Source organism: Schistocerca serialis, chromosome 11 (genome assembly GCF_023864345.2).
Source record: "Schistocerca serialis cubense isolate TAMUIC-IGC-003099 chromosome 11, iqSchSeri2.2, whole genome shotgun sequence".
Lineage (NCBI taxonomy): Eukaryota > Metazoa > Arthropoda > Insecta > Orthoptera > Acrididae > Schistocerca > Schistocerca serialis.
This window is the reverse complement of record NC_064648.1, coordinates 103,643,192-103,666,928: the sequence shown is the minus strand read 5'-3', so window position 1 is coordinate 103,666,928 and position 23,737 is coordinate 103,643,192. Positions and strand designations below refer to the sequence as shown.

General features: G+C 41.7%; 1 protein-coding gene across 1 annotated transcript in view; it reads left to right on the top strand.

Annotated features, from left to right (window-relative positions):
- LOC126426676 (phosphatidylinositol N-acetylglucosaminyltransferase subunit A) overlaps positions 1-23,737 on the top strand; it is a 136,175-nt gene that overhangs the window by 79,887 nt on the left and 32,551 nt on the right. The window contains exon 4 of the mRNA XM_050088568.1: positions 22,772-22,890. Coding sequence (XP_049944525.1) covers positions 22,772-22,890 — 119 coding nt within the window. The remainder of the gene's footprint in view (positions 1-22,771; positions 22,891-23,737) is intronic.

Here is a 23,737-nt window from a genome sequence, read left to right as displayed (position 1 = left end):
AGCAAAACTGAAACTAGCATTGTTTAATTCAGGTTTTATTCGAAAAATGTTGATTTGTAGCGTGAAACAGAGGTAGTAAAAAAGAAAAAAAAATAGATTTATCATATAGAGAAGGAAATGCAGTTTCCTCAAAAGATGGTAAAATTTTTAAAAAAATGTAAAACAAGAACATATCAAACATCGCTTCATTACTTCTGTGAGCTTATATAAAAGACGTTTCTGTTGCTGCTAAACAACTTTCGCCATTATCAGCTACAATAGGAATAGTTTTATTAAGTACAATATAACAACAATAATCATACTGATTTTTTGTGTTTGCACATGTAAATTGTATTTACATCAAAAGTAATTGTTTTGGTTACATAAAAGCGCATAAGTTACGCGAGCAGCTACCTTTTTGCACATATAAAATGCAATTTATTTATTTTTTTGTAAGGATGTATCATACACAATGGACTAACTCTGAACGATCACTTATTCTAATTACGTGCAAACCAAAACAAACGAAAATTTTCATTAAGCTGATTCTGTGGCTTGAGGTTCTGATAAAGCTGCCGATACACTTTAGATTATGAAGTATTACTACTACGTACGTGATGTAGACACTAAAGTGCACCGAGCGAGGTGGCGCAGTGATTAGACACTGGACTCGCGTTCGGGAGGACGACGGTTCAATCCCGCGTCCGGCCATCCTGATTTAGGTTTTCCGTGATTTCCCTAAATCACTCCAGGCAAATGCCGGGATGGTTCCTCTGAAAGGGCACGGCCGACTTCTTTCCCCATCCTTCCCTAATCCGATGAGACCGATGACCACGCTGTCTGGTCTCCTTCCCCAAACAACCAACCAACCACTAAAGTGTGTACATATGTCCTAGAATTACAAATGAGTCAAAACTTCACAAACGGAATGCAAGGGTCATATGTGGCACTCGTGTAGAGCACATAGGTGGTACATATGTCTGGACGTCCCTTTTTTAACCTCGCTGTTGCAGACGGACGCTACACCACAGCACAGACACGTCAATAATCGGACACACAGTTCATAATTTTGTGAACAAAAAAGGGGGCACGAGTGAGATCTGAACACAGATCTCCCCCTTCGCAGTCCAACAGCGTAACCACATAACTATAACATTACAGGTCGGGATTGATCTACGTATGAAGTCTTGACTATCTTATTTGTATCTGTCAGTTGGTATGGAGAAATTGAGATTTCGGGCATTTCTTTATATAGTTTTGAGTGATGAAGTCCCGACACTATGCAAAGCTGTCATTTAGTTACGTGCACTTTGCGATCTGTTATGTTTTATTTTCCGATAGTAAATCACATTTTTTCTGATTACCGTTAAAATATAATGATAAATGGATGAGGACATTTGGAATAATATTTTAATAACTATGTAGATGGCATGACGACATTCTTTTACTCTTAGAAGAAAAAAAAGAGTGCTAATTGTGCGTTTATGAATGGTCAGTGTCGGGATCAGTAATTACGATTCGAGAAATGACTGATTTGACGAAGTTCAATTGCACAGCGTCGCGAGTGTCACGGCTTTCGCGCCGTCGATGGTTTGCTTTAAACTCACGAAAATACAATTTACGCGAATTCTTAATTATCGCGAAAGGGTAGAATATTTGTTGGTTATCCCACTGTTGATGGGCCATTGTGGACGACATAAGTTTGGATAGAAAGATCATTTTCAAAATCCAATATAAATCCTGTTGATCGAAGCAGCCTAGCAACCCAAAAGCTCATACGTGGTTATCAGCAGAAACAGTTTACTATTTTTCGTGCACACGTTTACACTCTACATCGAGGTGTGATTGATTTGTGGGTGCGAAATAAACATTTGAAAGCATTTGATCGAATAAAAGGAAAGATATAAAGAAGTTTATTCGTACATTTTGTTATTTCATGAACAGTGATATTTTCTTATAGTGGTGTAGAGCCTTACGTATTATTAATATTGTGACAGGCTGATCGCAAGTTTTGGGCCTGATTAAGAGTAGGTGGTTCTTAGTGTCTCAAAGATTAAGTGAAAAATAAAATCACACTTAAATAACGCTGCATCGAAACCCACTATCTTTATACTATATTAAGCTACTTCCTGGCAGATTAAAACTGTGTGCCCGACCGAGACTCGAACTCGGGACCTTTGCCTTTCGCGGGCAAGTGCTCTACCATCTGAGCTACCGAAGCACGACTCACGCCCGGCACTCACAGCTCCACTTCTGCCAGTATCTCGTCTCCTACCTTCCAAACTTTACAGAAGCTCTCCTGCGAACCTTGCAGAACTAGCACTCCTGAAAGAAAGGATATAGCGGAGACATGGCTTAGCCACAGCCTGGGGGATGTTTCCAGAATGAGATTTTCACTCTGCAGCGGAGTGTGCGCTGATATGAAACTTCCTGGCAGATTAAAAATGTGTGCCCGACCGAGACTCGAACTCGGGACCTTTGCCTTTCGCGGGCAAGTGCTCTACCATCTGAGCTACCGAAGCACGACTCACGCCCGGTACTCACAGCTCCACTTCTGCCAGTATCTCGTCTCCTACCTTCCAAACTTTACAGAAGCTCTCCTGCGAACCTTGCAGAACTAGCACTCCTGAAAGAAAGGATATAGCGGAGACATGGCTTAGCCACAGCCTGGGGGATGTTTCCAGAATGAGATTTTCACTCTGCAGTGGGAGTGTTAGTTCTGCAAGGTTCGCAGGAGAGCTTCTGTAAAGTTTGGAAGGTAGGAGACGAGATACTGGCAGAAGTGGAGCTGTGAGTACCGGGCGTGAGTCGTGCTTCGGTAGCTCAGATGGTAGAGCACTTGCCCGCGAAAGGCAAAGGTCCCGAGTTCGAGTCTCGGTCGATCACACAGTTTTAATCTGCCAGGAAGTTTCATATCAGCGCACACTCCGCTGCAGAGTGAAAATCTCATTCTGGATATATTAAGCTAGCTATTCTGGAATCAGGTGGTATCGTGGCCGTGCAGTTGTGTGTTGTCAACAACACATAGGTAAACACAAACATAAACATTTCTCATGCTCTGATATCGACGAGGGAAAGAAGAGACGACGACGACGACGACATACACGTATACGTAAACAAACGGTATACGTGGCGCCTTACAATACAGCACGACGACGTCACGGTATATAACCATGACGCATCTTCTCGATGCTGCACCTCTTGAGCTTGGGCAGTTCACAGTTTCTGTTTTGCAGTTTTTCTTCACATTCAGTACATCTTATTCCTGCTTTTAACGAGGGGGGGGGGGGGGGGGGTGAGAGGGGTGCATTGTGGCGTTTCCCTTGTGAGAGCGAGGACGACGGTTCAAACCCGCGTCCGGCCATCCTGATTTCCCTAAATCATTCCAGGCAAGTGCCGGGATGGTTCCTTTGAAAGGGCACGGCCGACGTCTTTCCCTAATCCGATGAGACCGATGATGACCTCGCTGTTTGGTCTTTTCCCCCCAAACAACCCAACCCATCCCATGTGAGAGTGACTCGAGAGTTCTTGACTGTCCCGAATTCCCCCGAGTGGACGCGCACCATAAATGCGCAACTGCAAGAGTGATAAGGACGTATAAATCCCTTTCACCTCCACGCAGTCGAAGTATGCGTGAATAAGATCAGTTTGTGCTGCTAAGACGTAGTGATCAGACGGCAATAATTTGCACATTTTTTGCCGTCTTTGCCTTTGTTGAGCGAAAAGAAAACTGGAATTGTAGTTTCTGGTGTGAAGAATGACTAATAGAACGAGAGATTTAGTCTCTCACGTTAAGATATTTTGTTGGCATAATATACTCGTACATCTACAGCACCGGTATAATTCTCTCAGGCTCAGTGGAACCACCCATCTAACACCGTTAAGAATAAGGAGACACTCATGAAAGAAGATACTACAGCACATCTACACGTATCATTAATACGCAAGTGTTAATTTATATATTGTCGCCTCTTTACGTTCTAGATTTATAAATACCACCCAGTTTTTGCTTTTCACGCCCGTATTGCTTTCTGGGAGAATTTGGTAGCAACGTGTTTATCAGTCAGTTGCCTTGTATTTGTTAAGAGTATAGATAAGAATTATCTCTCTTTACCTTATCGTGACAGGCACTCTATTTAACGTTCATGAAACGAGGCTAGCGTCCATTTGCTCGAATAAACTTTCCCAGCAATTTTCGACAGGTATGCCCGTGTTGCTGCGCTTCACATCTCTAGACTTAATTTATGCCGCTAGATACAGTGCTACCACGGTTTGCTTGTACAAGACTACATATTATCGCACACATGCTCAGGCGTGTGGAACCTCGCTATGCCTGCACTAGCTTGCATACTTTTAAATCGATAAACGCTTAAGCAGCTTGAACCGACTATGGGCTTGTACAGAACTTCAGTCGCTCGCAAAGTTGCTACTCTGCTTGCTAGTAAAGCTTGCAGTTGGGCATGTAGGTAGGTACCGTATCGATCGGCAGCTACGCCTAGCGCAATTTCCAGCCGCTGCGGATGAAGTTGCAGTCGTAAGCCCGGTCCACACGCAACGATCTGTCTGCGCAGACATCGGCGCAGATGTCTGTACATGCAAAAGATTGTGTGTTCACACGACACAAACCCCAATCTACTACTCGCCCGTCATCTGTCGGCGTAGAAAAGAAATATCAGTGGCAAAGCGACTACGCTACGCTACGTCAAAAATTTAATTCAGTTATTTTGAAATATAGAAATGGAGGAAGTTCTGTTGTGGTGTGTGTTCGCAACTGGTGTTGCAAAAACATTCAGACCAACCGCAGGAAACAGAGAAAGTGGTCAAAATGGTGTAGACAGTGGCTGCCAAAGCGAAAGCAGTTTACTCACGTAAATTTACTGCGAGATTTGCAGGGCGAACCTTAAGAAAGCCAAGCAGATCAAAATACCTTAACGTTGGCTGGTATACTTGATCTACTCCTACATCAGATCTTCTAGATTTCTGAACTTTGGATAACTCTTTTCGGTAAACAGTTCGCAACGATTTTTTTTTTTTTAATTCTGCTTGCCGATGCGTCAACTGCCCGCAATTTTTCAATTAGAGCATTGTATGGTGCTGTCTTTTTGTCTCGGTCACTATATTCTTTACTTTTAATCTTCCACAAACATGGGTGGTTTCTATATATTTCAATGAATTCACTAACAAACTCTCGAGAACACTGACGAGTATCCGTGATTTCCCTAAATCGTTTCAGGCAAATGCCGGGATGGTTCCTTTGAAAGGGCACGGCCGATTTCCTTCCCAATCCTTCCCTAACCCGAGCTTGCGCTCCGTCCCTAATGACCTCGTTGTCGACGGGACGTTAAACACTAACCACCACCACCACTGACGAGTATCAGCCATTTTAATGCCCCGTGAGCACAAATACAAACACTAGACTGAGCAAACAGCTGTTTCGCGCCAGATTTGCGGCGATCTCCTGTCCACACGCTCCAACTTGTCTGCGCAGATGTGAGTTGAACCCACAGATTTGAGAGGTTTCGCTCAAACCTCCAACTCAAACTTCCAGGTTTGCACACACCTCAGGTTGGTGCAAATCTTCTGTCCACACGCAACGATCTGTCTGCGCACATCACATATGCAAAGACATTTGCGCAGACAGATCGTTGTGTATGGGCGGGCCTGTATATCTTTAAATTTATGAACTAATTTTTGCTGCTTCAGTAAAGACTGAAGTAGTGAAAATTGCTTCAGAAAATTATAATAAAGTTACTGACCGCCACCAATTCCATAAAACAAGTATAAATTGAAATATACGTTTAATCTTCGCAGCCGTTAAACTTCTTTCGCTCGACTTCCCCTACCCTGCCCCCACCACCTACACCCCACCCCACCCTTCGATAACTGCGGCAGATGGCGCTCTTCCCTCCGACAACCTCTCCCAGTCTAGCTGCAGCGAGCGGAACGGATGTGTGGGACACTGTCGGAAAGTCAAATGATGATTTTAGACCTACCTACCACTATGCCTTTCGATCGTTCAGCTATACCGTGAGTACTTTGCTTTAAACCTTGCGCAATTTCCAATCTCGTATATTGTATATATATATTTATGCCTTAACTTTATCTGCCGGCGCCGTGTTATCTGGCATTTTCTTACCACAGAGTACGCCAAAAACTACGCATTTTGGAGAGATTTTTAATGTGCTCTTGCATCGAAACAGCAAATATTCGTAGCGCACAAGCAAATATGAAAAAACATCAAAATAGGGCACGGCATCCATTAAAGCTGAAATCGAATAAGTATGGCAACTGGTCGATTGATCAGCTAGTGACGCGCATGCTTCCGGCGGTTAAACGGAACGCGAACAGTATTTCTGGTTACAGACTGATCTGTAGTGAATTGAGAACTCTAAACATAATTAGGATGTGTTAGCGAAGCCAACAATTGTGATACAGCGAAATGCTATTTCTGTGAACGGAAGTACAGGTATTACCGTAGCCACAATGCCGCGTGTCTAGCACTACGCTCTTATCTGAAAGTTTAATGTTCCGTTGACGTAATGTGCAGTGCGTAGCGACAACTTGTATACTGTCAGAAGGATGCATCTTAATAATGTTGTAGTAATTTTGTGCCATTGACGGTTTGGTTAAGAGTTGGCGACTGTTACCAACGGGGTTTTGTAAGAGGGTATTAATCTTCTCTCGGCCTTACGTCCGATGCGTTGGCTCAGCCTCTCCTCAAAAAGTAGGCCGCGACTGCAGTGTGACGTCACATCCTGTGCTGATGTCAGTGGGAGTTTTCCGTTCTAGTCCAGCTTTTGCACTAAGACACTGTTGCTATGCTGCATATTTAGAACTACTGATTTTCGATAAGTTTACCAAAGTAAAACGCGTTACTTGCTTCATTTGATGAACATTAACATAAACGTTATATCGAAGCAAAAAATGCAAGCAAATGCCGGTTCTGTGATAAATGCGAAATTTTGAGACGAAACTGTGAGCGGATAATAACGCAACAGCAGTATCGCCATTAAGAGGAGTTGGAACGCCCTATCCCAACAATTTTAAATTTAGTGACTTGGCTTCCCTGTACTTTAGGAATCACTGTAGCCATTGACATACAACTTTTACAGCACATTAAACTGTATATTCGGAGTCTACTGAACTACAGTAATTGCATTTCAGCCACTGCTTCCGGAAATACAATTTTTTAACTACACGCTTAAAATTTGTGTACTTTTCGTATGTCATCCTAAATAATTTTAATTATACATAAAATTAGGTTCTTCTAGTTCAGTAGACTCAGGATATGTATGTCATTACTCCCTGAAAATTTGAATACTCTACCCGCAGTTGTTTGAGATTTAGGGAAAATGCAACAGAAAATGTAAATTTTCAGGAAGGCTTCTAAAGTTTCAAAAGACTGTAACTCACTTTAAATACGCTTAATTTTTTTTAATTTTTAATCACTCAGAAGCACTCTGCACCGTAACCTACTGTATTTCATCCTCTTGATCTTTTTTCCAATTTTTTTCTTATTTCTGGACTCGGTAGTGGTCAGCTGTGCTGCATATCCTGCTTTATCCATGGGAACTTTGTCCATCCGTTGAAGTTCTCTGATGCAGTTTGCTCCAGGATTAATTCCCATAACCTGTAGCTTTTCACCCTACCAATGTTATGATTAAAAGCAATAATAGCATCACTGCCCCCCCTCCCCGCCCCCCCCCCCCCCCACTTTAGTCTCTTCATTCCAACAAAAGCATTTTTTTCGTAAGCGAATCCATATAAGGTTATTGAACAACTCATTGGGATTTTGAGTCTGACCATGCAGACACTTCCTCAGTAATTCACGATTTGCCAGGTCTCTGAAAATAGGCTTTATGATACTCATGACTGCTGTGGGGATGGAATGCTTATGGCTGTATGAACTGTTTGAGTACTGGGCATTGCAGTGATTGTATCATGAATCAGGTCCTGGAGGGCAAAGGTGATATACTGGTTTTTCATCAGTAGACGAGGGTAGCCCATACTGCCTGCTTCAGTTTCAACAAATCCTCAGTATTATTTCTAATTGCCACCCCATAATACTGCTGTAGTTCGTCAGTCATTTTGTCTGTCAGCCTGCCTCATATGGCTTTACCATCATAAAGTTTCTTGCCTCTCAAACTTTGTTTCAACTTTCTCAACCTGGTGCCCTTCCTCTTTTGGACATGACCAACACATTCCAGTTTTGTGATAACCTTCTCACCATAAGGCTCAGTGGCATGTAAAAATTTTAACATTGTCAACCAGTGTAGATTATATTTAAAAAAAAGTAAACTACTTCCCATGTGATTTTGTAAGTGATTTTATATATATATATATAATCATTTTATTCGGAAAATTCCAAATTTTGAGATAAAAATCAGAAAATGTGAAAAAAAATGTTTTCCATTCTAACTCCCCTTCATTGCATAATCGATGTCACAATATGTGGGGCAATCTTAAGGTAGGGGGTTATAGGTGGTTTCTTACCTGTCTTCATCCGTGATTGTAGGAAAAAAGTTCTCATATGGAAACCTCAAATTCCCACAGTTGTCGTCAGTTAGCGTGCATACTGTCGAAGTAAATGATGCCCTTCTTTATTATAAGGTAATCGCGGGAAACATCATGTTTCTGCACTCTTCACATTATTTGCAGGTTTAAAACATAACATTATAGACGCCATGTTGGTCACGTTTTCTAACAGTTTTATTTTAGTAATGTATTTTTTTCTTTCTTGTTGGAATAGATGATACATGTTTAATTGTGAAGTATGTTAATTCATAACTGTATATCAGTCTCAACGTAGACTGCCATAAGATACGCCTAGATTTCTTTACTCTAATTTCCCGTACGTATGTCATATCGATTCCAGCTGTACAAAATTTTCGTTAAACGTTTGTATATGTGGTAATTGTAACTCGCACCATATCATTTTAGCGATGCACTAAATCCAGTATTTAAAACTGTCTGATTGACTTATGATTTTCTTTTATATGTAATTTGCTGTTGGAATCCTCCTAGCCGCAAGACTTCCAATCCCTGCAGTTATCGTCAATTAGCTTGCATAATGTCGAAGTAAATGGTGTGATATTCGTGTATTTTATTTATAAGAACGTAACTGCGCAACACGCCTTTTTACGCAGTGTTCATACAAATTTATAAAAATGTAATTGTAAATGTGTATTAAAAAATAAAATATAACGTTATAGTCGCCGTGCTGGTTACCTTGATGCAGGGACATCGTCACGAGATCAGTTTCAGAAGAGTATGACTATGAAGTGAGTGTAGTGTATGTTTCTAATATCCAGTTGGGATTTTCTCCAGTATAAAATTAAATCGTCAGCTGCACAATTGGAATATTTAATTAGTTTCAACAGATTAATCTGTCATCTTCAGAAGTTTAATACCGGCTTATAATACGGATAAGCAGACGTCCATACTAAAATTCCACCGCAAAATAGACAGTTGTTGATCCGGATCCCGCTCCAGCTACTGCTACTGGGTGCTGACGAGTCCTCTCCTTTTGGCTGGGTCCTCCCACCACTTTTCTTCCTCCACTTGCTGCTAGGTCACGCCTCTCCTTTCCACAGATATTCTCACTCCCGCTTTCCACCGTGTTCTTGGGCGCGCTCTAGGTCTTTTTCCACCCATCTTTAGTTCTTCCACAATTTTGAGAAGTCTCTGCCCAGGCATCCTCTTAACATGGCTGTACCATCCTAATCTCTCTTTTTTTTTCGATTTCTTCTCTCATACTTTCTTGTTTAAAGTCCTTTCTAAAATCTACATTCCTTACTCCGCTCATTCATGGTTTTTCCCTTAACTGTTCTGAGAAATTTCATTCCCCCTGCTTTCAGTTCCTTTCTGTCATTGTCCGTGTGTCTCCTCCATAGCTGACAATAGGGAAGTAATAACTCTTATACAAAAGGAGTTTTGCTTTTTCTGAAACTTCCTTATTGCAAATCAGGTGTTTTATTGTTTGGTAGAAATTGCCTCCCTTCTGTAACCTCCAAATAAATTCGTTGGTTATCCATCCATCACTATATATTTCGTTCCCTAAATAAGTAAAACTGTCTACCACTTTGAGGGGTCTCCATTCAAAGTAATATTCCTGTTGATCCCGTTGTCTCTTCCATATACCATTACTTCACTCTTATCTTTATTTTTAATCCATACCTCTTCATTATTTCCTTCCACACATCAAGTTGTAACTGTACATCTACCTCTTTATTGCCCCACATTACCATGTTACTGTCAAAAATCAGCTTCTTGCCTTTTTCTTCTATATCTTTAATCACCCTATTCATTCCCTCCATCACAAAATTAAGAAGTACAGAAGATAGAATACTTCCTTGCTTAAGTCCTTGTCTTATTTCGAAGTATTCAGAGTTCCAATATGGTGTTCTAATTCTACAATTGTGTTCTCTGTACATTCTTTATTGCATTAATGTAGCCATCTTCTATTCCTATCTTCATTTCTTCCCAGAGTCTTTCCCTGTTAACTGAGTCATATGCCTTTTCTATGTCTATAAACACCGTTATCACCCATTTGTTATACTCCCAACTTTTTCCATCAGTTGACGGACAGAAAATATCAGGTCGATCGTGCTTCTTCCTTTCCTAAACGCATGCTGTTCTTCACTCAGCTCCTTTTCTATCTTTTCACTTATTCGATTTAGTAAAATTCTTTCAAAAATCTTGGCTATATGACTCATCTCTGTAGTTTTTACAAAGTCTTCTCCAGTCGTCAGGTATTGTACTGTTTCTCCACACACTTGATACTACTCTATGCAGCCACTGCATTCCCACTGGACCTGCTGCTCTTATCATGTCCACTGATACTTCATCAGGTCCTGGGGCTTTCCCCCCATTCATCTTCTTCACAGCTATTTCCATTTCTTCCTGTGTAATTTGTCCTAATCCTGCTTCCCAACTTCTCAATTTCTCCATTACTTGTTGTTCCCTTGTGCACCTGCTCCTCAGTGTTTAAGAGTTTCGTAAAATGTTCTATCCAGAGATCTTTTACATTCCCTGGATCTTCAATCACAGTGCCATCGTCTGTGCCATCTTTACTGGTACTTAAGAAGCCTTCCTTTTATTTTTCATCATTTTATAGAACATTTTCTTATTCCTCTCCCCATCTTCAAGTTTTTTTTTTGTAAATTCTTGCCCATGCCTTTTTCTTTGTTTCCACTATTTCTTTGCACTTATTCTTTTCCTCTATATATTTTATGGTCCTCATCATTTTTAGTTTGCCACCGCTTTCTCCATGCTCTATTTTTTTTCTTCTAACTGCTTCGATTGTATCATCCCACCAACTTGTCTTAGTTGTTCCTTTCCAGATGTTCTACCTCATACTTTTTGGCCTGCTTCGACTAAAGTATCTTGGAATAAACTCCATTCCTTTTCTACATTGCAGAAAACCTCTTCTGGGAATTGTGTGATTAATTCTCTATACTTATCAGCATTTTCACTCTCCTTCAGTTTCCAATCCTGCATCCTCACCATTTTCTTCTGTTTTCTATTTCACACTCTGATTCATTTTCCATTGTCCCATCAGTAATCTATGGTCTCCATCTGCATTCACAGTTGGAATTACCTCCATATTTGTTACTCTCTCTCTCTCCCCATATCCTATCTACTAGAATATAATCAAGTTTGATGTTTCACGACAAATGGCTCTACGTAAACTTTCTGCAAGTCTACGTCTATTACAGATTGTTCATTCATTCTGATATTTATGTGATAAGTGCGACTGATTGGCGCGACAAAATTCGAATACGTGTTACAAAATTACTTTTTTTCTGCAGCAGCTTTATGCGGCCAATATTAGGGTGCGACTAAGTTAGACAGTGGTACGGCCTTGCAGAAGCCAACACGTCCATTAGCTGATGGACGATACTAATTGCACACGGCTTGTGGAGTGAACGTATATTTTTATTTACTGTAGTGTCTTTCATTCAACAGGTTATTTTCGCGCACTCGTGTAAAAGTACCATTTCATTCCTCACGCGAGGTTGGTTTAAAATAGCAGTATTGTGCCAAGGGACGTTAAGCGACAACCTGTCTAATTTAGGAGTTATATCGCTACCGAGTAAATACGTGTAGTTTTCTATCGAAGATTATGTATCCATGTGTGAATTTCATACACACATCGGGCAAGGTACGTGTGGAATATTGCGATATAATCATACTTTTTTCCGTACTGACAAGTTTCCCACTAACAAATGACGAAACATTCATGATTACACGAGTTGAAACCTACGTTTATTCTCAGGTCCGAAACTTAACATTTTGAGGCGGTAAAATTTTCTCCTTTTTCAATTTATGTAGGTAATTGTAAGGGCTGTGAAACATTGAAAAATCGGTACAGATATACAACATGTAGTATGTGTAAGCCTGTTATTTTACAGTGATTATAAAATAACATTCTCTGTGTGCACCCTTCGCCATACAGCACACATCTTACCGGTAGACCAATTCTGCCCATATCCGGCTCAGTATATCAGGAGTGGCGATAAGAAAATTCTGCGGTGCGATATTGCAAGTCTTAGAGGTTCTGTAGCAGAAGTGTAACTTAGCGCTATGCTTCATGTAACCTCACATGTAGAAATAGCAAGGCGTCAAGTCCGGTGGCCGTAGAGGCCACTGATCCTACATGGGGACAGGTCTCTAATCATACAGCATGAGGAGGACACTGCAGTAAGCCAGTGAAATGCGAAGATCCAGATACAGACAAGTTTTGATAAATTTCTGTTGGTTGTATACATTAGCAGCACACATCCCACACTGATGCGGCTACTGCAGGGATAGCGGCGGTACGACACACATCAAAAAACGTTTTGCATCCCCCCGGTTCCAAGTATTCCGGAACCTGTGCAGAAAATTGGAATAGAGATTAACATAAACATAGTTTCTGCCCTTTCTGTTGCCCATGAAAACCACACAGCGAGACCTTCAGAGGTGATGGTCCTGATTGCTGTACACACCGGTACATCTAATGCCCAATTGCATGTCCTCTTGCATTGATGCATGCCTGTATTTGCCGTGGCATACTATCCACAAGTTCATCAAGGCACTGTTGGTCCATATGCCTCAGAGTGGTTAGTTGGTCACGTTGTCCATAAACACCCCTTTTCAATCTATACCAGACATGTTCGATAGCATTCGGGAGGACGACGGTTCAATCCCGGGTCCGACCATCCTGATTTAGGTTTTCCGTGATTTCCCTAAATCGCTTCAGGCAAATGCCGGGATGGTTCCTTAGAAAGGGCACGGCCGATTTCCTTCCCCATCCTTCCCTAATCCGAGTTTGTGCTCCGTCTCTAATGACCTCGTTGTCGACGGGACGTTAAACACTAATCTCCTCCTCCTCCATGTTCGATAGGGTTTATGTCTGGAGAACATGGTGGCCACTCTAGTCGAGCGATGTCGTTATCCTGAAGCAAGCCATTCACAAGATGTGCACGGGGGGGGGGGGGGGGGGTCGCAAATTGTCCATGAAGACGAATGCCTCGCCAATATGCTGCCGATATGGTTGCACTATCGGTCGGAGGATGGCATTCACGTATCGACGTATCGTACAGCCGTTACGGCGCCTTCCATGACCACCAGAGGCGTACGTCAGCCCCACATAATGCCACCCCAAAATAGCAGGGAACCTCCACCTTGCTGCAATCGATGAACGATGTGTCTAAGGCGTTCAGCCTGACGAGGTTGCCTCCAAACACGATTGTCTGGTTGAAGGCGTATGCGACTCTCATCGGTGAAGAGAACGTGATGCCAGTCCTGAGCGGTCCATTCAACATGTTGGGCCCATCTGTACTGCGCTGCATGGTATCGTTGTTGCAAAGATAGACCTCGCCACGGACGTCGGGAGTGAAGTTGCGCATCATGCAGCCTATTGCACACAGTTTGAGTCGTAACACAACGTCCTGTGGCTGCACAAAAAGAGTTATTAAACATGGTGGCGTTGCTATCAGGATTCCTCCGAGCTATAATCCGTAGGTAACGGTCATCCGCTGCAGTAGGAGCCCTTGGGCAGCGTGAGCGAGACATGTCATAAACAGTTACCACCTCCTCGATGTCCGAACAACATTGCTTCACTCAGAGACGCCTGGACACTTCCTTGATGAGAACCCTTCCTGGTACAATGTAACGATGCGGACGTGATCGAACCGTGGTATTGACCGTCTAGGCATGGTTTAACTAGAGTCAAAACCAGCTATGTACCTTCTTCCTGGTGTAATGACTGGAACTGATCGGTTGTCGGACCCTTTCCGTCTAATAGATCTTGCTCATGCATGTTTGGTTATATCTGTGGGCGGGTTTAGTGACATCTCTTGAACAGTCAAAGGGACTGCGTCTGTGATACAATATCCACAGTCATCGTCTATCTTCAGGAGTTCTGGGAACCAGGGTGTTGCAAAACTTTTGATGTGTGTAAAAAATAATACAACAGCGAAGTGTGTTGCAATGTATGTTAAAGCTATGAGATCTTTCAATGCTATTTCTGGTAAGGGTTTTGAAAGAACTGTCAAGAGTTAATTACGGAGAAGTTATTTCAGATGTAATGTCACATCCTTCTGCTATAAGTAGACGAGTGAAAAAATAGGCTGATGCTGTTTAAAAGGATAATATTACAGAAGTTATTACTAAAATGTATGTTGCCACTGTTAATATGTGGACTGATTGTCAAATTAGGTGAATTATTTGACGCTACGGCACATTGCATAAAGACGGATCGGTGTCTTGTGAATGTTTTATTTACATCTGATTTCCCGGACCTTAAAATGACGGAAGTAAATATAGGGTGTCCATAATCAAAGTTCCGGCTTGAAAACGCTGTAGAAAGAGAACCACTGCTTAGAATGACGTCAAACCTGAGCAGCATATTCTTGACGCAGGGGGAAACTTCATGGAAGAAAGAAAAAAAAGAAATCAATACATCGCGATTGCGCAAGTTCGGCAGTCAACAGTTGTGGCACTGTTAGGTCACCACATTCACCACGGCAAGGTTTACCATATTGGACGGTAAAAATGTTTTCAGTTTCCTGCGGCTAAAAACAGCATAAAAAAATGACATCGGTTCTTAATTGTCCTGGGTCCAAAGACTGCGTAAAAAACAAAATGACGTCGATCTCTAATTGTCGTGAGACTGGCGCAAAACTTATTTAATATACTGTCCACCGATCTGCCACAAGTTAAAATCGAAAAGTAGCATGTTCCACAACAGATCAGACTGTGTCGAGTGCCACGTTCAGAATGCGTTGAGCAATGCGAGTTGAAGATGTGCGCGGAAAAACGGGCTAACCCTCAACTGTAAAAGCTTAGACCTAAGTGTTGCCGTCTGTTGCTGACAGATAGAACTCCACTGAGGTCTAAAGAAAAATTCAATATGTTAGCTAAATTTGATATGTAGCAACATATTATGTAATATGCACCAAATGCAAAAAAAAGCTATCCTTATTTTTCATTGCAAACTTTTCGAATTTCGCGCCGTAACGTACTTCTACGTGTTGCTCATTGCATGTACAGTTGTTTCACATACCACCCAATAGGCCACACAACATCGCTAAGAAGTACATTATTGTATATGCTGTACCAATTCTTATACTATCCACATCTATACTCGGCATGGCAGAGGGTATGTCCCACTCTACCAGTTATTGGGGTTTCTTCCTGTTCCATTCACGAATGTGTCTCGTGAAGAATGGTTGTTTGAATGCCTCTGTGCATGCAGAAATTATTCGAATCTTATTCTCACAATCTCTATGTGAGCGACATATAGGGGATTGTAGTATATCCCTAGATGGATCATATAAAGCTGGTTGTTGAAACCTTTAACAGACTCTCGGAATAGTTCACATCTGTCTTGGAGAGTGTGCCAGTTCATTTCCTTCAGTGTGTCTGTGACTCTCTCCTACGGTTTAAGCAAACCTGTGGCCATTCGTGCTGCCCTTCCCTGTTATCCTATCTGGTACGGGTCGCACACACTTGAGCAATATTCTAGAACAGGTTGAACGAACGATTTGAAAGAAATCTCTTTTGTAGGCTAATTGCACTTCCCCAGTATTCTACCAATAAACTGAAGTCTACCGCCTGTTTTACACATGGTTAAACCTCTGTGATCATTCCATTTCACTTGTATGAGTTAGCCGACCCCAACAGTGACTCACTGATATAATAGTCATAGGATACTAGGTTTTTTTTCTTTTTGTGTAGTGTACAATTTTACATTTCTGAACATTAAGAGGAAGTTGCCATTTCCTCATAAATATATCAATAAGTATGACCATTAACGAAATGATGAGCGCATCATAATTAACCTGACATATAAAGCTACAAGTGAAGCAAAAATGAACTTTTTCTATCGCATAGTTTTTTGTAAAATCGTTTGAGAAAGACCACAGGGCTTGTGCCTCGCTTCTGTCATCGCCGACCGGCCGAAAGGTGGAGGACAGGACAGTGTTGGCCTCCCCTTGCGAATGTGCAAATGAACTCGTCTTGCGCTTCGGACGAAAATGTGGTCACTGCGCAAGTGCGCATCGTTCACCGTAGCCTGCCGTATATGCTGGAAGACAGGTCTCAGTCGCGAGTTGCCCGCGGAAAGCAGAGGTTTTGATTTCGAGTCTCTATCCGACACACAGTTTTAATCTGCCATAAAGTTTTGTATCAGCATACACCCCGCGTCATAGTGAAAATTTCATTCAGATCGTATATTTTTTCTGTTATGGTACTGAAATGTGAAATTATTCTCCAAATAGTGTATGAAGTGACTGTGATGTAGGTGTTCATGACAACGAGACTCTTGTGTTACAAAGAAAGAAAGGAACAGTGATGGAGAAGAGGGGAGGCAGAGGTGGATTTGGTGAAGAGTCAGCGGATACCGGTCGTGGTATCTTTTTATTGCATAACTGGAGTCCAGACAACAGACATGCAGTCGAGTACGTAGGCTAGCGGGTGCCCCCCGCCCCGTGCAGCTGGCGGTTCGTAACCGCTCGATCTATAGCGATGCAGCTTGCAGCATTCTATTGGCTACTTTGCGCCATGTCAGCAGCTGCAACAAGGCGTATCCAGCGAAGTGGCAACGCCTCTTTCAGGTAATCTCTTACATAATTTCGAGATGTGGAGGGGCGCCATTTTGTTAAAAGATTAACTCCCTGCCATCCTTTTCAAGTTGCGGCATGAGCCACATTGCAGCATGTCGAGGTAGGTGATCTCATCTACATACCATCTCAGGAAAGTAATTTATATCTACGTCCCATGCCAGGAAAGGAGCAGTTAACTGTCTTGTTAGATGAGACACAGTAAAACGTTAACTGCCATGGAATTTCAAATGTGTTCCACTGTTGCATGCGGAGTCCCGTCCCCCCATATGCTTTAAGCTGGTAAGTATTACACTATCAAATATCGTTGTCAAAGAAATTTGATGGTGTAATAGGCAACTTTGTCAAATCTCGTCTGTCGTCAAATAAACTTGGCCAAATCTAGGGCCTCGCTGTAGATTTGATCAAAGAAGTAGCTTGTCTTCTGTTCACTGCAATGTGACCCATTACCACGTGGAGCGGTAGTGTCGCTGCAGCGTTCTGTCATCTGTAGTGTTTTTATAAACATTGTGTGTTCCGAAAACTACAAAATTGATAGCGATGTATCAAGCTGATGAGGCACTTTAAACGTGAGGCACCCTGAATACAAAAATAGATTAAGAAGATTGGAGACCTGACCTAACATAACCTAACTCTCTCGGGTGTAGCAAGGAATCTGAGTGTTACAGTGAGCATGTCTTCTGCAGATACAACAGTTCTTAAGTGATTACTGTACTTTGTGACATGAGGACACACTTCACTTAGCACATACTGAAATGTATGCTCATCCATTCTTAAGTAACTGATATACGACTAGACGTCTTCCACTATAAGCTCACGTAATAAGTTCTGTTGAATGCTTTTATCGTGTCGTCTACGGCTTCACCCAGTTAAGTTTCCTTTTTATCCCCACGCTTCTCTTCCGCATGTGCACACAGCGCAATAGTAGTACATGCAACTGCTGCGGTTAATAACAAGTTGTTGTCAGCAATCTTTAACTTTGACGAAAAATATGACAGCAAATACTCCTTTTTAGCGCCACGTCAAAGGTCATTCTGAAATATATTTGGCGAATATTTGATCAAATCTTTGACAAAGAAATTTGATAGTGTAATACTGGCCATATTGTCGTCTGATCTTTGCCGAAAGAAAAGAGGTTTTTTTCATTGGCACATAAAAATCATTTCTTTCGAGTAGGGCCTACTATATAATTTGTTGCGCTATGTTTAGCCCTTCACCTAGACCGTATTTTAGAGTTCTGTACCCCAATCGGTACAAACTGAACCTTTAAAGATCGCTTTGTTGTCCGTCCGTTTATCTTTCTGGCTTTTCAAAGCTCTTTGTCACGTATTTTGATACTCGTAAACTCACTCATTAAAACGTACAGGATACCTCTGTTGAAGTAGAATCATGAGATTGGGCAAGAAGCAAGGTTTCAGATTACAGGTAAAAGAAAAAAATGAAAATTTGTAATTAGGCCTACATCAAATGAAAAAAATTCTTTCGTCATTTGTTATGCGACTACAAACTCGAAATTAAAACCTCGATGTCTTGGAATCCCTGGGACCTGTATTTTACCGGTATCAATGTCGGTAACAGGAAAAAATCGTCGAGGTTATCGATTGCCGGCATGGACTGACTGTCCCTATGCGTAATTAGGTTTGGACGGAACTCGCAGTGCGCAAGTCCTACTCGCAGCCGGTATTTTTTTTTTTTTTTTTCTTCCATGTTTCGTGGACTGTATAATTCCCCTGTATAGTGGTAGTATCTATCCTAGATTTGGAAAAAGTCGTTTCTGATAGCTGCGTGATATTGTTTAGATATGAAGTGCTTGCTACCGAACGGATTGCATTCTCTTCCAATTCCGTGTATACGGTAACCCAAGGAAAAGAGAGGAAATTCATTGAAGAAAACGTTTGTGTGCATTTAAAATACATGCACACATTGAGCTGTATATATGATTTTAAATGTTATTGCTCTTTTGACAGAGTATTAGAATAAGTGTGGAGCGGAACTTCAGTTGTACTGTTAAAAGTTTTACAGTAAGACAGTAACGACACACAACGCGATGGACGAGCAAGGCTAGGATAACCTTGGGTGCTGCCATATCCCATTCTCATGCTTTTCGTGGTGGTTTGTGAAATCTCATTACGGCTGGAATGGGATCGTTGTGAAGTTTTTTTATTATTGTTAATACCTTTAAAATCACCTCCCTCGTGGGCGAAGGTGGGCCGGATGGTAGCCGCCTTAATTAAAATCCTTTTAATCTTCCATGATGACGTCATGTACTCAGCTGTGATTGGTTGTTGAGGCATATCGAGCGCACACATGAAGCTAGCGTAGCCATATTGGATTTTAACATATGTGAAGGATCATACGTTTTTCGTGCTTACGCTTGCGTGCGCTGAAAATATGCGTTTTCATGCCATTGCGAATTGGAGACTTATAGTAAATCAAACGTTTTATTTTTAAAAAGTTAAAAGTAATTTTAGATGGCAGTAGAGCAGTGCACTCATTATAGCTCGTCTTGAAAAGGTAAAACATTACTGTTACTGTGAGGGTATTTAAACTAATGTCTTTTAGACGTTTGCTGTGATGTTCATATGTGCTGCTCTTCAAGCCAAGTAGGAAAATTGTGAAACAGATTTTTTTAATATTTTTCAAAATCCCTGTGTAACGTTTTTTGTTTGGAAATGTATTTTGGGATTTACAATTTCATTTAGCGGCAACATAATACCATGCCCGCTGCAGGAAAAAGATGTAGTTGATAAGCATGCCTTCTTATTATTCGTGCACCAGTGTGGTAGGACTAAAGTGCATTTACGGTGTCGGCAGACTTTCGTATCCGAATTATTCACTAAAGAAGTTTCATCCTGAACAAAAGCACTCTCTGGATTGCATTTTATCAGTCAGTATAATAGTCAACGCGTGAGAAGTTCGCTGCACTTGCTTGGAAATGGTTTGATAAACTATAAGATCATCTCAGTTGTATAAAAATCATCATGCGAGCGACTTTGAGCACTTCTTAAGCAATAAACGAATAGTGGTAATTTTCGAATCATTTGATCTTTTTCTTGGTGTGACACTCTGTGATCATAAGACTGAACAACAGACGTGCATTCAGTATAATGTTCCTGCTAAATTGTAGTACATGGTGTTTTCTCTGACTCCGTTATACAGTGTGCTGTTCCGTATGTTAGCTGTAGATAGGTCTGGATAGTGTTATTAGCTATCTCAAATATTAAGTGTTCCATTGCTTTACCTTTTTTTTTAATTTCACATCTGCATAGAGATGCACACTGTAAGGCAACACATGGCGAATGACAGACTGCAGGACATAGGCCTGTAGTAATAGTGGTGTACATGTAATCCTGATTTTCTAAATGTGCACTGCAGTGTTTTGAAGATAATTTCAACTGTGGTAAGTTACCTATAACAAATCCAGAGGCTGAGGTTGGGTTCGAACTGACAATTCCACTTTCAATTCATCATGTTCACCTCACATCATTTGTTGCGCAGTTATCAACTACAGCACACAATGCAAGAGACAGGTACAATGTAAATGCACCTTTGCTCGTTTGCTAATGCGCGCGCACACACACACACACACACACACACACACACACACACACATTTAATGTGGGCTATAGGAGTGCTAGTCATTCTTTTCCTCTGGCCAGTATGTCGATTTACACAAGTTCTGAAATTGCTGTTCATCTGACTTAATACTCTTTTCCTCGGCAGGAAATTCTGGTAACAAGATTTGTGATTTGGAGCAACTGTGACTGCCTGTGCTAGTCATTTGTTCTGCACATATGTATTTTAGGCATTAATGTAGTGTGGACTTACTTCTGTAGTCTCTCACATGTATTTGAAAAGTCTTGGGTTCCAAATTGGAGAGAGATTCATTGGAGAAAATTGTTACCAGTTGTTACTGCACTGTCTATGACATAGTAGATTAAGGAGTGCAGTGTGAGTAATGTGTACCAATGGTGCTCTAGTGTTTTAAGTAAAGAGGGGTTTTGTGGTTGTCACTCAAGAGTGAATGTGGTCTATCCTTTCAGTAACCAGCACACGGTGATCAGACTGTAGGACTAACTAGTTCCGGCCCTTTCAGTCTAGTTCTTCCACACACATCTGCTACTAAAGTAGTATTTGGAAGTAGGAAAGTATAGTGTGAGGTAAGGTGCAAGGGGGGGGGGGCGCACGCACGCGACTTATTTGTCAGGTATTTTTTGTTCATACTCACACTTGCTTTTGTGACACTTTTAGACTGATATGGCGTAGTGCTGTTAGCTTATATAACTAGCAGACAGTGTTTCACAACTTTCAGCATTACCAAGCAGCCTGAGAGAATTATCATAAAACCTGAAAGCCTATGTTTTTCGGTTGTTGCTCACTCACTCTACCGTAGGGCTAACACAAGGCATCTTAACAGATAGTTTTCAGTGTCAGAGTTTTCCATATTTGTCACTTCGCTGGGTATTTCATAATCATCATCTTTGGTTGGAAAATTGTAGCAAATTACATTCTTTGTGTGAGTTTAGTGAGATTTGCAAAAGATAAAGCAGCAGGAATACAAGTGATAAACAGTCTACACCATCTTTGAGGGGGGGGGGGGGAGGTTTATAGAGCAAAGCTCTGTGTACTGGGCCAATTTGAACCAATCAAATGCCACGTCATCAGCTGCTGATGGTGTCATTTGGATGCAGTTCGGAGGGACGCGGGATAAGCACACCTCTCCCAGCTGCTTTCAGCTTTCCTGACCTCTTAGCAGCTACTGCTGAGTCGAGTAGCTCCTCAGTTGGCCTCACGAGTCCAAGTGCACCTCATTCCTGTCCTCCCACTGAGGAAAAATCCCCGGCAGCACTGGGAATCGAACTGGGTCCTCTGCGTAGCAGCCCGACATGTGAGCTCTGAGTAGAGGAGGCAGCCACCTTCGGGCTGCTGCTGCTTGCAAAAGATGAAGTGCTTTTTTTTCTTTTTGTAGTTGTCCCTCCAGCTAAATAATGCTGCTGGCATCAGAATCTCAACAAGACCAGCAGCAAAAGCCTTAGTCGTGACAAAATCTTAATATTTTCTCATTCCTAAAATTTTCTTATGATGATTTTGTGGTTTCAAAACTAATCTAGACAATTTGACGTGAAATTTTCGTTCACAGAGACAGGTATACTCTTTTAATATGCATTACCCATCCATTAAAATATCTACATTATCGATTAGAAGAGTTATAAAAGGCCATCAAGTCTTCATTTTTAGAGTGCCATATGTTCACTCTGCATACCACTATGTTGCTACTGCAGTCCATCAGTCACAGAGGTATTTTATTTGAGCTGTAGTGTCAGTATAAGGCTACATTACCTAGTCAGCTCTTGGTATGTGCACTTCGTACAACCATTTAAAAGGTATTATCGTCTCGCATTTTCTGTCATTCTGTACCATTTGCACCGCATTACCTACGATAAATATCTTGCAAGTGTATTATTCGTATGCTTACTTTGTCATAAATTTCTCTGATTGTTATTCCTTTTTCACTGCAAGCTCAGTTAATGAACAGCCGCGAGTGTAATAGTTATTTTGCAGCAATGTAAAAAAAAATTGTTTTTCCAATTCATTGCCTAATAAGTGTGTTAAATATTTTTAACAGCTAAATATGCACTCAAAATCCTACAACCTGGTGAATGTGACATTTTCATTGTTTGCAGTCGGTGTTCACAGACCACTCACTGTTTGGCTTTGCCGATACATCTGCCGTTATCACCAACAAGTTCCTGGAGTTGTCGTTGGCAGCCTGTGATCACTGCATATGTGTCTCCCACACTGGGTAAGCCTTGACTGCTGCATGTTTAATAGTTAGATGTTCCGAAGGCAACAGGTGCTCAAAGTTTAGTGTAGTTAGGCCAGAGTAATTTTTTTCCTTTTCCCCCATACGTTAAATTTTTTTACACACACTATATAACCATCTCACACATTCATATGTGACTTGTCTTGTCAGAGTTCATCATCGTTTCTTGTTGTTAAAGTGAATGACAGGAGAAAAAAAATAACACAAAACCCTTACCCGTAATACAGTGTTGAAATCTGACTTTCTAAATGCCTTGGAAAATGCAGGATGGAATGTAACAATATTGCGAAAAGGATAGTTGCTACTCACCGTATAGTGGAGATGCTGAATCGCAGATAGGCACAGCAAGATGACTGTTACACAGTAAGCTTTCGACTAATGAGGCCTTTGTCAAAGATCAACAACACGCGTGCGCACGCAAACGCAACTCTCTCTCTCTCTCTCTCTCTCTCTCTCTCTCTCTCTCTCTCTCTCTCTCTCTGTGTCTCTCTCTCTCTCTCTCTCTCTCTCACACACACACACACACACACACACACACACACACACACACACACACACACACACACACGAGCACAGTGTCTGGCAGCTGAAGCCAGACAGCAGTGCATGTGCAGGGATGAGGTGAGAAGACGAGGTAGGGCTAGGGCAGCTAGGTGCAGTCGGGAGGTTAGATGGAGAGTCGGGGGGGGGGGGGGGGGGGGGGGGGGGGTAGCAGAAAACGAGAGAAGTAAAAAGAGTGCGTGCGTTCGAGGACTAGAGGGCTGTGTAGTGCTGGAATGGAAACAGGAAAGGGTTTGGATGGGCTAAGGACAATGGCTAAGAAAGG